Source organism: Antechinus flavipes, chromosome 3 (assembly GCF_016432865.1).
Source record: "Antechinus flavipes isolate AdamAnt ecotype Samford, QLD, Australia chromosome 3, AdamAnt_v2, whole genome shotgun sequence".
Lineage (NCBI taxonomy): Eukaryota > Metazoa > Chordata > Mammalia > Dasyuromorphia > Dasyuridae > Antechinus > Antechinus flavipes.
In genome coordinates, this window is record NC_067400.1 from 77,935,734 (window position 1) to 77,951,944 (window position 16,211).

General features: G+C 34.3%; 1 protein-coding gene across 3 annotated transcripts in view; it reads right to left on the reverse strand.

Annotated features, from left to right (window-relative positions):
- ADAM23 (ADAM metallopeptidase domain 23) overlaps positions 1-16,211 on the reverse strand; it is a 213,117-nt gene that overhangs the window by 14,334 nt on the left and 182,572 nt on the right. For all 3 annotated transcript variants that reach the window (XM_051983695.1, XM_051983693.1, XM_051983694.1), the window contains exon 24: positions 12,481-12,592. In XM_051983695.1, coding sequence (XP_051839655.1) covers positions 12,481-12,592 — 112 coding nt within the window. The remainder of the gene's footprint in view (positions 1-12,480; positions 12,593-16,211) is intronic.

Genomic DNA, 16,211 nt, shown 5'->3' on the forward strand with positions numbered 1-16,211 from the left:
TCAATAATTAGAAAAAAGAAAAAGAAAAAGAAATTTCTTAACTCCAATTGTCTCACCAAAAAATAAACAAACAAATAAACAAATGAATGAATTTTGGAAGGTGATAATTTAATTTACATCAAATCTCCAATTTTTCCTATTTTTCCCCAATATCATCTTTTCTTTGTGGATAGTCCACCTGGAGGATTTATAGGGGCACATGGACAAGAATATATAAAGATAAGCTGTGTACCACATCATTGCAAAAAAAATTTATGTTGATAAAACCATGAATCCATTGTATAAGTTGTTTTCTTGGTTCTGTTTACTCAGTATCAATTTATAGAAGTTTTCCCTAGTTCATTCTAAATTTTACATTGTCTATGTTGGATTTTAATTTATTTTGTTAAAATATTTCCCAATTACATTTTAATCTGGTTCTGGCAAAGTACTGAGTGGCTGGAAATTTTACATTTCTGATCTAGGCAACTCTCTTAGACTCCAAATTGCAAAGAAGGTGTCAGCCTGCCACGGTGAGATGCTTCCCCATCCAGGAATGTCCTAGATCAACAAGGTCCTCTCCCATTTAAACGTATCTATTTCCTGAATCAACATTTTTCCCTCCTAACAAATTTTAACATGTGAGTAATAGCTTTGGACTGTTGAAAAAAATACCAAAATATAGCAAATTTACATATTAATCAAATACCAATTACAAAAACAGTGGTCCATTTTCAATGGGAAAAGAATCTTCTTAAAATCATTTTTCCCTCAAATTTCATAATCACTTAAATATATATAAAAAAATGAAGGAAATTTTTTTAGCTTTGCAATGACTTTTAAAATTAAATAAACACAAAATATAGTATTGTGATACAGCATAATTAACGCCCTTGTTTTCAAGATCGCTATCATGTCCAAATTCTTATTATATTCCATGGTATTTTGAATGTATATGGTATAAGGGTGAGAAGTATGGCATAGGTTCATGTATGTATGTCTCTTGTGTCTCAATTATTAAGCTATATTCAAAACATCCTAAACTATATTCTGAGAAATCAGATTAACTTCTGCAGTTCACTATTTCACAACTTAGTATGCTATGTTATGATTTCCAGAGTCCAGCATCCATTGGATATAGTTTATGCTTCAGGAGAAAAACCTTTAAAAATTGAAACTTTTGGTGAGACTATGTGATATAGGAGAAAGATTCATGAATTTGGAGCAGGAGGAATTGATTTCAAATCCTTGCTACATTATTTTCTGGTCATTTCTACTCTACAAGACTCAGTTTCCTTCTCTATAAAATGAAAAGTTTGGGGAGGCAAAGTAGATGCCCATCAAATGAATAATGGTTGCATCAATTATGTAGAAGAATGAAATGGACTGTTATTAACTCCTTAAGAAACAATGAAAATGAAAAATTTGGGATGAACTGGGAAAAACTTCTATAAACTGATTCTGAGTAAACACAATCAAGAAAACAATTTATACAATGACTACAAAAGTGCAAAGGAAAACAATATTGCAAGACTTAAAAACTGTTATCAATTTTTAACAATTGTAACTTCAGAAGGTTGGGAGTAAAGCATGCTGCCCTCAATTTAGTAGGGAAATGATGAATTATAGGTGTAGAAGAAGGGGTACTTTATAAAGAATGACATTTTTAAATGTATGCTTCTTTTTTATATAAGGATGGCTTGGTGGGGAGCTGAGAAGTAAAAGTGGTTTTTTTTAAGCATCAATTAAAAATTTCTTTAAAACCCAAAATAAAATATAGTTAAATTAGGTTACCTCTGAGGTTTTTTGCCGCCCTAATATTTCATGATTCTGTGGGCTAATGGCTCAGTTTTTAACAGAATCTTATTTATGGAGATACAGAGTGACTTTATAGAGATTGCCCTTTAGAAATGAAATTAGGTGAAGTGAGACAAAGAATGAAAGGCACTCTGAAAATCAGGATATCAAACTGTTAAAACTCTCAATTCCATGCTCATTAAAACTTTTTTATTTTTCATGTTTACTTTTCAAAGTTTCTTGAATGGACCATTAAACTTTCAAGAATGAGATAAGAGAATTGTGGAAAGGGGATGGGAAGAATTAGAAATATGTTTTTTTAACTCTGATGAACAATTGGCTAGTTTTTTAATCAGTCTAAATATAGTTTATATGTTCAAAACTTCAATTATGTGTAATATAACTGATGTGACAAGTGCAGACTGAAATCCTTCCATGCCTTTGGAGATAATTTTCATGAGTTTCTTGGGTTGAAAAATCATCACATGATGGCTTTTGTAATAAGTCTCTCCATTTTTAGCCAGGCTGGACCTCAAGTCAAAAGATAAATGATCTACTATCATTTTGGTTCAACTATGAAACATCAAAATATTATTGAATAGAAAATTTTGATCTTAATGGAAATACTAAGGGAAAGTAAAAAGTCAACAGGTGAAAGAGCTAAGCTTATGTTTTCAAATATGATAATGTAATGTAATTCAAAATTAATTAAAATGGAATCATATCTAACTTTTAAATTGTAGACACAAACCTCAGAAAGAATAAAGTAGGAATTCAAAATAGACATCTAACTACTTTTCCTCCCTTTTAAAATCAAGATCTACTTAGTTTCATTAAAACACAAAACAAGTTCAAAAGAAAACATGGCCATAATTGCAAAGGTCACCAATTAAGTTAAGGCATTTTATGAAGAAAAAATGAATCAGTCTTGTGTCTTCTACAAATTTCATGAATGAAAACAAATACAATTGTAAGAACTGGGAGGAAAGTATGCAAAACTCAAGCCCAAGGCAAATTGCTTATTTTGGTAAGCAGCATCGTGTTTTATAGATAATAAGTATACAAATTTTAGTTTGCACAGGAACACCTGCAGGACTACAAAGACAAAAGGAGTAGAGTAGGATGGCAGGCAGATTGCAGGAGGGACTTAGAAGGTGTCTAGCACCTTTCTTAAGGGCTTATTTTTAATTTTATCTTGCAGACATTTGCACTTCCCTGCCAGACTGCAAACTCCTTGAAGGCAAAAAAAAGGGCTTATATTTATGTCTTCCCAACTAATACGGTGTTCCATTTACATTAGGCATTTAATAAAAGACTGAGGGATGAAATTATTGGAAAGGAATCAGAAGGCCAAAATATTTCCATAGATACCTTATTCTTATTCCATTTTTCTCAAAACCCAGGAGTTTGTGGGAATAAAAATAAATAGTAAATAATCTCTCTTAGGGCTGGAGAATGATTTCCATATTCTTACCTAAAATAAGGGTCCTTGACAATGAGACAGGATAAAAGCAAGCAAGAAAATCATATATTCCAAAAAGATTCTCTCCCAGAACCCTGCTTCCTTCTCACAAACCCCATCAGGGGTAGAAAACTGAGAAGGACATAGGAATCTATCTGATTCTTTGTCATAGTGTTTGAGACACTTCAAAGAAAAGAGAATGAATGACTCAGCCTCTCTTCTTCCTGACATGAATTAGATGAATGAAGGTGAATGGATCTTTCATCAGAGACCAGGCTAGTCTTCAAAGCTATACACAAAGTAGTTTCATGAGCCTCATTCTGGGGACCAAGAGGCCTGGATCTTGAAACTTATCCTAATTTATTTACTATATGACTTTGGACATATCATTGAATGTGTACTGAACTTTTCTCCTTATTCCAATTCTGAATGTGGAAACCCATCAGCTTTATCAAAATTTAGTACTTCTTTTTCCTTTCAATTCCTCAAATGCACTTGCCAATTATTCTAAATTGGCTTTGGAACTCAATTCAATTCCCATTTATTAAATGTCTGCCTTCTGCAGAAGACTGTGCTAGATACTGAAGAAGAGGCAAAGTGTAGATAAAACAAATTTCTTCCTATAGACATAAACTTCCTATACTCTGGAAGATTAGTTTGCTGATGGATTCAGATTTCTTCATTGATAATTGTGATTTTCAATGATTCAGGTTAAGTACTTTAGGGAGGAACAAAACCAAATGTTATGGGATGAGGATTGGGGAGGATAGAGTTATTGGGAACTTGGGGAAGAAGGAGAAAGAGATCAAGAAAAGTTTCTCTGAAGATGTGACATTTTGGTTTTGTTTTAAAGAACAAAAAGAAGTTCCACAGATGAAAAACATGAAAAGTGAAAGCCAAGGCACATACAGAGACAGGAAGGTCCAAAATATTTTAGAGAAGAGGGAAGAATTAATTTGGCTGGAACATGTCATATATGGCAAGAAGTAACATGAAATAAGATTGTAAAGGTAGTGTAGACCCATCTAGCCAATCAAAGAAGCCTATACTTTACTCATTTAGCAATAAGGAGCCACTGAATATGTTTAAGCATTTGAAAGGTCATGACCAGAATCTGTTCATGAGCAAGACTGATATGCATGGGAGAAGAGAGAGGGAACAGGTGGGAAATTGTGAAAGGAAGATATCACAATGGTCCTGGTGGATAGTAAGGTGAAGAGTTTAAAAAAAAAAAAACCTATTATGTTGAAAAATTATCCTTGCATTTCTTTTAAAAATTAAAAAGCTTTAATAAAAATGAATGTTAAAAAATTTTAACTGGATGATTTTTCCAAATTTAGGTTTCTGTGATTTTATGATTAAACTTGTATTTCAACTTCCTCCTTTAATAAATCTTTTATTAGAGAAGTTTAAAAAAACTAATCTGCCCTCATTTATTATATGGGGAAAATTATAGGCTGTGATATTTACTTTTTAAAAAGGCATATGATAAATGTGTTTTCCAAAATTTGTCTATGCTACAGTAAGTCATTGATTCTACAATTGTTGATTTCTTTGAATATCTTTTGAATTTTTTAAAAACGAAACTGTTACAATGGGAAGAACCTTAGGCATCTTCAAAGGATGCCCCCTTGCTACAAGGCCCTCCTATTATTAGAGTCTGTCAGAGACATAAAGGTGAAACAGAACAATCAATTTCCAAATGAGAAAATTGGAGGAATCCCTTGTGACTTTTCCAAAGGTCATACTGTTTATTAGTGGGATACTCTCCTCCCTCTTTCCATGTCTCCTTATTTTCAATTTTGAGACTATACCACATGTGGAGGAGATGAAGGAAAAAGAAGAAGAGAGGAAAGGAAAGGAGGAGAGGGAAGGAAAAGATGAAGAAGGATGAGAAAGTAGAGAAGGGAAAGGGGGTAAGGAGGGTAAAGGAGGGAAGGAAGAGAAAAGGAGAGGGGAGGAGGAGGCTATGAAAGGGAAAGGGAGGACAGGGTAGAAGAGAGGAATGGAAGGAAAGGGAGGAGAGGAAAAAGAAGAGAAGAGGGGAAAGGAGGGAAGGGGAAGAAATTTAAATTCACAAGGCAATCATCTGCATTTCAGATAGAGCACTGTGGATATATTCAAAAATTGAAAAGATAACTTGTATTGTGGTGAAGATGAGAAAGAAACCACAAACAAATATTTTTTTTATTAAGTTCATTCTGTATACTGCTAATGCATATTATTCATTATTTAGGAAATACTATTTCCAGAATTCTCATGTAACAAAATTCACTAAATGTTGGGTGTGGGACAGAATTATCTTGCTCTTGTCCAAAATATATATATATATACTTTTAAAAATAAAATGCAAAAGACTGTGAGTGATGCTAAAACCGGAAATAAGTTAAGACTAACTAATGCAATGCAAAAGATACCAGAAAGAGCCTTTTAAGCAATGTTTGGGGCAGCAGGAAGAAAAATGTAAGTTTTTTAATTCTTTGAATTCTTTGAAACTGATGGAACCCTAATAAAGAGTGAACTATTCCAACCTTATTTTTCTTTAGTTTTCTCTAATGAATGATTTGAAGACTAGAAGAATAGAGCAAAATGGTTAGTAGGAAAGGGAAATCCAAGATGAGCAAGGAAATGGTAAATTACAGGGGTCCTCAAACTTTTTAAATAGGGGACCAGTTCACTGTCCCTCAGACTGTTGGAGGGACGGACTATAGTAAAAACAAAAACTTTAAATAAAGAAACTTCATAGCCCTGGAGAGGGATAAATGTCCTCAGCTGCTGCATCTGGCCCGGGGCTGTAGTTTGAGGACCCCTGTAAAGATCCCTTAGTTGCCATCAAGGAGTTCATTGTCTTCAGGTTCCTTCAAACTGTATCTCAGAGTATGGAATGAACCAACAGATATGATTGCTGAGCTACTCTTGTTGATCTCTAAGGAACTATGGAAAAAAGGAAAAGTACCCCAGGACTACAAAGAAACAAACATTCTAATTTTATTAAAGGGAAAAGAAGGCTAAAATGTCCTATGATGATAGAGAGGGAACAAGAAATAGTCTCAGAATCCATGTAAGCCAGCCTTTTCGTTTAACAGATGAGAAAAGTGAGGCCCAAGGAGATTTAATGACTTTCTAATGTCACCCACGTAGAAAGTAGTAAAAGCAGAATTTGAATCCAGGTCCTCAGATTCTGAAGGCAATGTTCTTTCCACTGAACCTTAGTTCTTCTTCAAGCTAAGAGCTTGAAATAAATTATTGGCAAGATGTTAAAATGAAGTAATCAAGGCATATATAGCCAGGAATGTGCAAGCAAATGTTTAATAGCTGACTCCAAAAACACATTTGTGGTATCAAAGGGCTTCAGCATATCCCTGGTTATAGTTCATAGGTACTTAGGAAATGATGTGCAATTACTATGAGCAGCATCAAGAATGACCACTCTACACTAACTTTTTGTGATATAGGATTCAGAAAACTATAGTAGACATCATGTACATGGATTTCTAGAAGTCAGTTGACAAAAACTTTCATTTATCTTTAATTAAAGAGATATGAATTGGACAATAACACAATGGTATGAATTCAAAACTAGTTGAGTTTGGGAGCCAAAGGAGTAGTGATTAAGGGTTACTAATGGCATTCATTCTAGTTTCATTGGGCTAGAACAGCAAACTGAATCTAATAAAACAAAAGTTATTCTGGATAAATGTAAAATTTTGTGCATGGATTAAAAAAAACAGCCACTACATTTGGATTAAAAAATTGCAACTACATTAAGTCAAAGATAGTGGAGCTGTGGCTAGACTACTCAGCTTTGGCAAGAACCTTAGGGAGAGCAAACTCAATGGTCATCAATAGTGTGAAGGGATTGCCTAAAGAGACCTTAAGCTACCTTGCTGCAAGAAGTATTCAGAATGAAGATGATGGCTTTGATGCATTCTGCCCTAGTCAGACCACATTTGGAGTATAGTTTTCAGTTTGGGGAAATCACATTTCAGGAAGAACATTAACAAGTCAAAACACATCTAGAGGAAGCTGACCAGGGCAATGAGGAGAATTGAAATCATATGACAATTAGTTAAAATGAATATGGACTATTTTAGCTTAAAAAAGAGAGAGAGAGAGGAAAAAAAAAAAAGACTAGGATGAAAGGGTGAGGGAATGTGGTGTATGTCAAGTTTGGGGAGAGGGAAGCAGCTGTGTTTAAAGTTTTTTAAACCTTTCCCCAAAAAAACTTCGGAGATAGATCGAACAAATATCTCTATCTGTCCCTGGAAGGCTGCTATGTAGGAAAGAGGTTAAATTTGCTCCTCTTCAATCTAGAGAGCAGAAACAGGAAGAATGGATTGAAATTGAAGAGATACACATTTCAGTTTGCTATGAGGAAAAATTTACTTTGCTTTGTCATTTTTTAGTTATGTTTAACTCTTTGTAACCCCATTTGAGGTTTTCTTGGAAGAGATACTGAAGTGGTTTGCCATTTCATTCTCTGGCTCATTTTACAGATGAGGAAACTGAGGGTTTGGTGACTAGTAAGTGCCTGAGGACAGAGTTGAAATGAGGAAGAGAACTTTCAACTCCAGGCCCAGTACTCTTCCCAGTGAACCAATTAGCTCTCTCATTATTGGTAATCAAAAAGAATCTGGATAACCACTTGCCAGAGATGTTGCAGAGGTCATTTCAATTGCACTCTTGAGATTCCTTTCCAATTCTGTGATTTCATGATTTATGTAGTTCATCATTTCAAATGGATTATTTATTGTAAGAAGAAATGTGTTGTTTTCTTAACTCTAGTCTTAGTGTCTGATCATGAATATGCATCCTAGAACCTGTTTCTTTATCAATAAAATAGAAATAGTAATCCTTGCTCTGTCTACCTCAGATGTTGTGAGAAATCTGGTGTGTGTATGTGTGTGTGTGTGTGTGTTTTATTTTAAAGAATTGTATAGATCTGAGTTATCATTATTATTTGGGAAAGCATTATTAGAAAAATATAATGAGCCAAATCATTCTGCATGGGTAAAGTACTGTATTTGGCAAACATTCTGGAAGAAACACAATCTCAGCTCATACAATCATAGATCTAGAGCTGAAAGAGACCTTAGTGGTCATCTATTTCAACTCCCCTCATTTAACAGATGAGGAAATGGAGATATAGAGAGATTATGTGACTTGCCCATAGTTACACAGATGAGGGGTGGGGGCAGGATTTGAACCCCATGCTTCTTACTCCATCCAATGACATTCTGATGGTCCACAATAACTCTCATAATAATACCAAACCAATTTGGAAAGCAAAATCAGAATTACAGAGAAAACAAGATAGTGTGTATTCCATTCTACAATAAGATAAAGATTTATAGTCAAAGTTTTTGCCTTGAGATGAAAATAAGATTTCTTCAGGTGCTACAACTGCTTTCATAAAGCAAATGTAAAAGGTTTTTTCCCTCTTATTCTAAATATAAAATGGAACCTAAATATTATATGTATTAAATATAAATAAAACAAAAGTAATCTCACATAGCAATTCTCCTTTTAACCAGAAATATAAAAACCAAAATCACAAAACATACATGATGCACCCCAATATATGAAATGGCACCCCACAAAATTTATATTTTACAAAGATGTCAATTAAGCTTTCCAAAGCAATTGAAGACCTATGAGAAGTCCTGGGAAATTGTATCATTGATTGGTACCAAATTACATACTTTACTTTGATTGCTCAGGTAAATGAACCATTTATCTAATGTAGTAGCTGATGCTCATTCATATTAAGTCATAGCATCTTCTTTTTATTTAGCATGTTAAAGCTTCACTGGAATTGTTAATAATTTCATTATCAATGCAGTTAAAAGATTTATTCTGTTACCTTCAGGGTAAAGGGAGAGCCAGGGGCATCTGTGAGCATCATTCTCTTCACAATGGGTCACTACTCCTAAAGCTCTTTCCGGAATTTAATTTAAATTCTAATTTAATCTTGGAGCTTCCTCCAAGAATGTAATTTAAATTATATAGGAACTGGCAATGGAAAGGAGTAAAGAGAGTATGTGGAGAAGAAAGGGTTGGGGGTGATCTTTCCCAGCTTATTACAGGTATCCAGGAAGTTCCTAAGAGAGAGGACAAAATACTGAGCCAGATGAAATAGCTTTGCCCTCATTCTCATCTATGACAATATTTCTATTCTGAGTTACCTCCAACTTTCTCAGAGGAACAATACATGAATAATCTTCTTCATCTTTTTAAATATAAGCATAAAAGTTCAAAATATTTTTAAAATCTCAACAGATCAATGATTGATTCCTCTGTTAGAATAGTATTTTCATTAAATAGGTTCTGGAGGTCCATTTGGACTTCTTTTCAGGAAAAAACTAGTGGAAAGTAAGCAGGGGATTGTTTCCCATTGGGGGCAAGGAGAGAAGTGAGAAAAAAGACACAGAAAGAGAGAGAGACAGAGTAGGAACAAGAGAGACAGAGACAGAGCCAGAGAGAGAAAGACAAAGACAGAGGCAGAGACAAAACAAAAGACAGAGAGACAGAGAGAGACAGAAACAGAGAGAGACAAAGGCAGAGGCAGAGAGAGAGAGAAAGAAAGAAACAGAGACAGAGAGAGAGGAAGGGAGAGACAGACTGTCAGAGAGGAAGAACGACAAAGGCAGAGACAGAGAGAGAGAAAGATAAAGAGACAAACAGAGACAGAGAGAGAACTTGAAAGAAGTGTTATAATTCTCTAAAATCTTAATTTTATGATCATATTAAAATAAGAGAAGAATGGCAAAAGACAGGGGATATTGGCCTTGGAAGCAGGAAGACCTGAGTTCAGACTACACCTCAGACAAACAGTGGACATAGGTAAGTCTCTTTGGGTATTAGATAATTCTCCAAGACTAGAAGTTGCAGAAAAGACACTAACCTAATAATAATAATAAATAAATAATATTAATAGCTAGTATTCATATAATGTTTTAAGATTTGCTAAGAGTTTTATAAACATTCTTTCATTAGATTCTCACAATACCATGGGGAGTTAGGCACTATTATTATCCCCATTTTACAAATGAAGGAATTAAGGCCATGAAAGGTTAAGTGACTAGCTAGTGAGGGTCACACCACTAGTGAGGGGATCTGTGGCCATATTTGAACTCATCTCTTCCTGAATCCAAGTCCAATGCTCTCTCCTTTGAGTCCCTTGTTGAAAGCACCTGCTTTGGTCAAAACAATTTCATCATCCAGGAATTCCCTAAACTGATGAAATCACAGCTCCCAACGCTTTTCCTCTTAATAGGGGAAATGTAAATTAAATATACCCATCCAAATCAACCCCTGAAAGCTATAGCTCTTCCCACCAACTTCTCTTCCTTCCCTTGGCAATGCCAAAACTTGTGGGCTATATTTATTTAGGACCATATTTTGACATCTTGTTTACAAAATTAATACTTCTGGATCAAAAAAGAACTCAGCTATGTGTTTTAGCAACAGATCTAAAAGCATAAGTAAAAGGATTTTGTGTGTGTGATTTTGTCCCACTTGCAGGAGACCATGAGATCCTAACAAATGCTTTTCCATAGTGTTTCATATCCTCTTTATGTAGATGTGAGAGAGAGAAAATAGGTAGTCAATTTGATGCTCAAGTCAATTAGAAGAGTTTTTAATAGATCATTCATTAACTGGGGGATGGGGAGCACTAAGTCACTTTACTTTTTAGTTTACTTAGGTCTCTTACTTAAAACTAATCTTAGAAAGTGTATCAGCACTATGTACAACACAGCTGTGGTAGCACAAATGCACACTGTCTGAATATATCTTAGGAGAAAAGGGTGCACAATTTAGAAGGATTTGGTTTGCAGTGCTCTCTGTCAGTGCAATTATAAAAATTACTTTCTTTAAAAATTCAAACAGTAGGAAAATAAAGTAGGTAATTTCCCAAATCCATAGAGCTAATTGAATTGTAGATTTAATTTAACTACTTACTGAAAATTGGCCAACCTCTCCATATGGTGTTCCAAACATAGTTATAATGTGAGAAAACCATTAATGAAAAAAAATCCAAGCAGGATTTATTTTAATCTTTAACATTTTAAAAACTTGAATATGAAAACTGAGATTTTTCGTTTGTCCTACCCCATTATTATTAGCAATGTTGTAAAGTTCCCATACACACAGTCTTGTTTTTATATGCAGTCATTAATTATTTGAAGAATATTATGATTGTTATGAGCAAAATCATAGTGTCACCCTAAATAACAATATTAATGCATTAAGAATGATTCTTCATTATTTAATAAACATGTCATCCCTTGGGTGTGTGTAGCAATTCTTTAATGATTCCCGTACTCCTGCATTAGGTTAGATATTGAAAGAAACTCTTTGTTGTTAAGTTTTCCTGGAAGAATGAGGATTGTACAATATAATGTGTCCCCTGTCTTTTCAGGATAATATTAGCATTATCATGTTTAGACTTCAAATTCAGATTCTAAAGTAAACTACCATCAGAAAATGACTACATATATATATGTGTAGATATAGTTATACATCTTTATATATATATGCACACATGTGTATATATATATACACATGTGCCTACATATATGTACATGTGTAGATATGTATGTGTGACTTTAAATAAGTTGTAATATCTCTCTAGACCTCAATTACTTTGTGAAATAAGGATAACAGAAGGGGAGGACAATAATGATTAAGCAATATAATGAAAAAGATGGTGCCATGTAGGAATAAGAGTACCAAAGTGGAAATCAGAAGACCAGATCTTTAGATACCTCTTTACCACCAACTAGATTTGTGATACTGGGCAAGCCAATGAGACTCAATTTCCTCATCTGTAAAGTGGAGATTTTTAAAAAATAATTATACTAACTCCCAGGATTGCTATGAAGACAGTACTTTGTAAACTATCTTATGATTTGTCCTTTAATTGGGTACATTCCCATGTTGATGAAAAAGAATGTGACTAAAGGAGAAAAAAAATAGTGAAAACCTAGAAAGGAGAAAAATTACTAAACTCATTTTCCCTTAAATGTGGCTTCTGAATGATGAAACAAAGTACAGACAAAGACAGTTGTCAATACATGACATGTAGAACACTACAATTGTATTAATTATAGGACCTGGGTGAATTAAAAAAAAGAAAAACATTCTATATATCCTTCTAAAACTGTGATATCACTCTACTGGCGCCTTTGGGGCAAGGATTATCTAAATATATACAATAAAAAGGAACTCAAATCACAAACCCTTGGGTCCATCATCCTTTGAGGCTGGAGGTTTTTTGATAAGATCTCGGATGCTGCAGTCTGTCCCTGCCCAGGTGTTATTACAAATGCAGGTGACTTCATTACTACACACCTGTGAGAGAGAAAATATGAACAAAGAGTGTTTTCATTGTGATTTTCTGGTAATAGTTTCTTTTATTGCCTCATTGTTCAGTTACTATGGAATAGCCATGGGAGAAGCCTCTTGCAGGATGGTCTCCCCTCCATGAATTTTATAGTCTAAGGCTGACATTTAAATTTTACTAGTAATACAGAACAAAGAAACCTTCTTCCACCCTATTCCACTCCAAACACACATACACAGACACATACACACAGACACACACACACACACACACACACACACACACACTCTCTCTCTCTCCAAGGTAGTGGGTACTCTTATTATGCTATTGATGCAATATAGGGGATCTTAATCATTAATCATAAGATACTAGCTGTGTGACCTTGGGCATGTCTCTTAAGTTTGTTTTGCCTCAGTTTCCTCATCTGTAAAATGAGCTGGAGAAGAAAATAGCAAACTACTCCAGTACCCTCACTAAGAAAATCTCAAATGGGGTCATGAAGATTTGGACACAACTGAAAATAACTGAACAACAAAGTCTTTAAAGAATTGTTCTTGCTGCCACTAGTCTCGCATTTCCAACTGATCAAAGGTTAAAAAGCTACATTTTAAGCTCTTTTTTACACTGCTTCTGTTGCTAAGTTACATAACTTTTAATTAAGTTGAAAAATAATTTCAAGCTTTTTCAAATTATTTAAAACTTCCTTAAAGTATTCCCTAAGGTCTTGAACAATGATTACATGTGGCAAAAATAATGTCAACTATATGTACAAAAATATTTATAGCAGCTCTTTTCTCAGGGCAAAGAATTGGAACTTGAGGGAATATCCATCATTTGTTATGTGCTTATGATGGAATACTATTGTTCTACAAGAAATGGGGAGCAGACTGCTTTCAAAAAATCCTGGAAAGTCCTCCATGAGCTCATGCGAAGTGAAATGTACTGTGTACAAAGTAATAGCAATGTCGTGGGATGTTCAGCTGTGAAGGATTTTGCTATTCTCGGGAATACAATGATCCAAGACTATTCTGAAGAAGTGATTGTGTTTGAATACAGAATGAAGCATCCTTTTTTTAACTTTATTTTTTGGGGGGAAAGCTATGATTTCTTTTGCAACATGACTTTTATAGAAATGTTTTGCATAACTTCACATGTGCCTTCCCATTGGTGAGGGGGAAAGAAGGGAGGAAGGGGAAAGAATCTAGAACACAACATTTTTAAAAACAAATACAAAAAATGTAACTGGGAAAAATAAAATATTAAGATAAAATAATGTGTCAAAAACAATTTTGTGGATTTTTTTGTAGTTTGAAAAATGAAGATAACACTTCAATAAGTCTGTTATCACAGCATTGTGGAGAATCCTTCTGCTAGTACTGATCACAGTGTATCCTCCTCATCCTGTCTAATGTGACTCTCAGCCCTCTAGAGGTGTATCTTCCACCTACAATGGGAAATTGCTAGTCACTGACAGAAAGCACACACAACTATTAATACCTATAATCATGTGGATGCCATTAAGGAGCAGGTAAGGGTAAGCATGACTGTCACACAGGATTGAAAGTTGTTTTATATTTTGATCTGTTTAATGGGTCACTATGGCCAGATACTACACCCATACACAGGCTTCCTGATTACCTGCTCTTAACTAGACTTTCCTTGGAGAACAGAAATGGATAAGTCACTTGTCATCTTTGGGTCTGTGTCCTTCCTATAAAATGACAATTTTTATGCAACATCACAAATATGGAAATATGTTTAGAAGAATTGCACATGTTCAACCTATATAAGATTGCTTGCTGTCTATGGGGGTGGAGAAAAATTTGGAACAAAGTTTTGCAAAAATAAGTGTTGAAAACTATCTTTGCTTGTATTTGGGGAAAAAAGCTATTCAAAAAATGTTTTAAATTATTTTTACATGTAATTGGAAAAAATTAATACTATTTAGAAGAAAATAAAAATTTAGAGGCATTCAAAAATAAAATAAAATAAAATGACAAGATTGATTTCAATAACCTATATATGTTAGCACCTGATACTACACTTACTGTTCACGGATTACTAGAAGCAGCTAGTTGGCAAAGTGATTGCCATCCACTGGACCTGGATGTATGAGATCTCTCTCAGATCCTATCTTTTAACCTGGGCAAGGCATTTAACTCTGTCTTAGTTTCTTCATCTATGAAGTGAAAATTGTACCTCCCTCTCAGGTGTGTTATGAGGATAAAATGAAATAACAGTGCTTTATGAAGCTTGACACCATATAATATGGTTTCTTGTGTCCTTAAAAAAAACTGTAAGATTCTTGTAGGTAGGCAATCAAAGCTATATTGATTCTTCCCATGCACTCCTTGGCACAATGCACTGGGCTAGCTATGTAGACTTCCTAATATTTGTTGACTGGTAGTGAATATGTCACAGAGGTAAAAGATGCCTTCTGTGATCAGACTATTCAGTGTAGTTTGGCTGTTCTAATTTCTAAGTTTCTGACATTATACTTAAATGGGATGAAATTCAGAAGGAATAAAAAGGTCTCTGCAAGGCTTTGAAGAACACTAATCATTGGTAGTAGGGATCAGTGTAATATTTCTTGAAGCCTTTATCACTCTTCATATGAACTGCATAAAAAGAAGGCTTACTAAAGAGGATATAAACTTATTAGCATAAATGGATTTCTTAATCTTAAAAGTTGTAACAAACTGACTAGGATTAATGCCAGTGGAGAGTAAATGGAAAAAAAAAAAGATATCATAAGCTGCATCAAAATCTCTCTACCTTTCCTTTGTCCAAAGAATTAGAGCCAATAACATAAGCAAGAGGGAACATCCAATTCTTTGGAATTTGGAGCTCCTTTAACCCACCCAAGGTCTCCATTCAATATCCTTTACCCCAACATATTTACTTTGATGGGATATTTTCTTTTTCTCTTTGCCATCATTTTAGAGTCTTCAATTTTATCACATGGCTCTTGTTTTCCCTTTCTGAAGTCTGAATGCTTCACCAAACCTTCCTTTTCCTACATCAAACTAAGCAAGTGTTTACTTTTTCTTTTATATATATATATATATATGGCTTTGGTGTAAGTGTCTGTGGACTTTCTAAGTACATGGTCTTACATATAAAAGGTGGCAGTTTAAATAATGTGAAAGAGCAATGAGCCCCTCATGGAATTTAGAAGATTGCTAAGTACTCGTGCAAATGTTATCATTTTCACTAAACTATGGAGAGAGGAAGTATTCTCATCTAAAAAATAAGAGCATTGAATGAGTGACCTGTCAAGTCCCTTTCAACTTTAATTAGAAGTGGTAAGATTGAGTGCTAGGTCTAAAATCAGGAAGAACTGAGTTCAAATTCAGCCTCAGACTCTTACCATCTGTCTTTTAGGGAAGTCATTTAACTTATGTTTTCCTTAGTTTGTTCAACCTTAAAGAGGGATAATAACAGCACCTATTTCCTAGGATTGTTGTGAGGATCAAATGAGATAATATCTGTAAAGCACTTAGCATAATGCTCCACACATAGTAAACTAAGGTGCTTAATAAAGTGCATATTTCCTTCCTTCTTTTTGTTGCTGGATTCTTACTCTTCAGCTTTTATTTCTTAAAGTACAAATACACAGGAAATGCC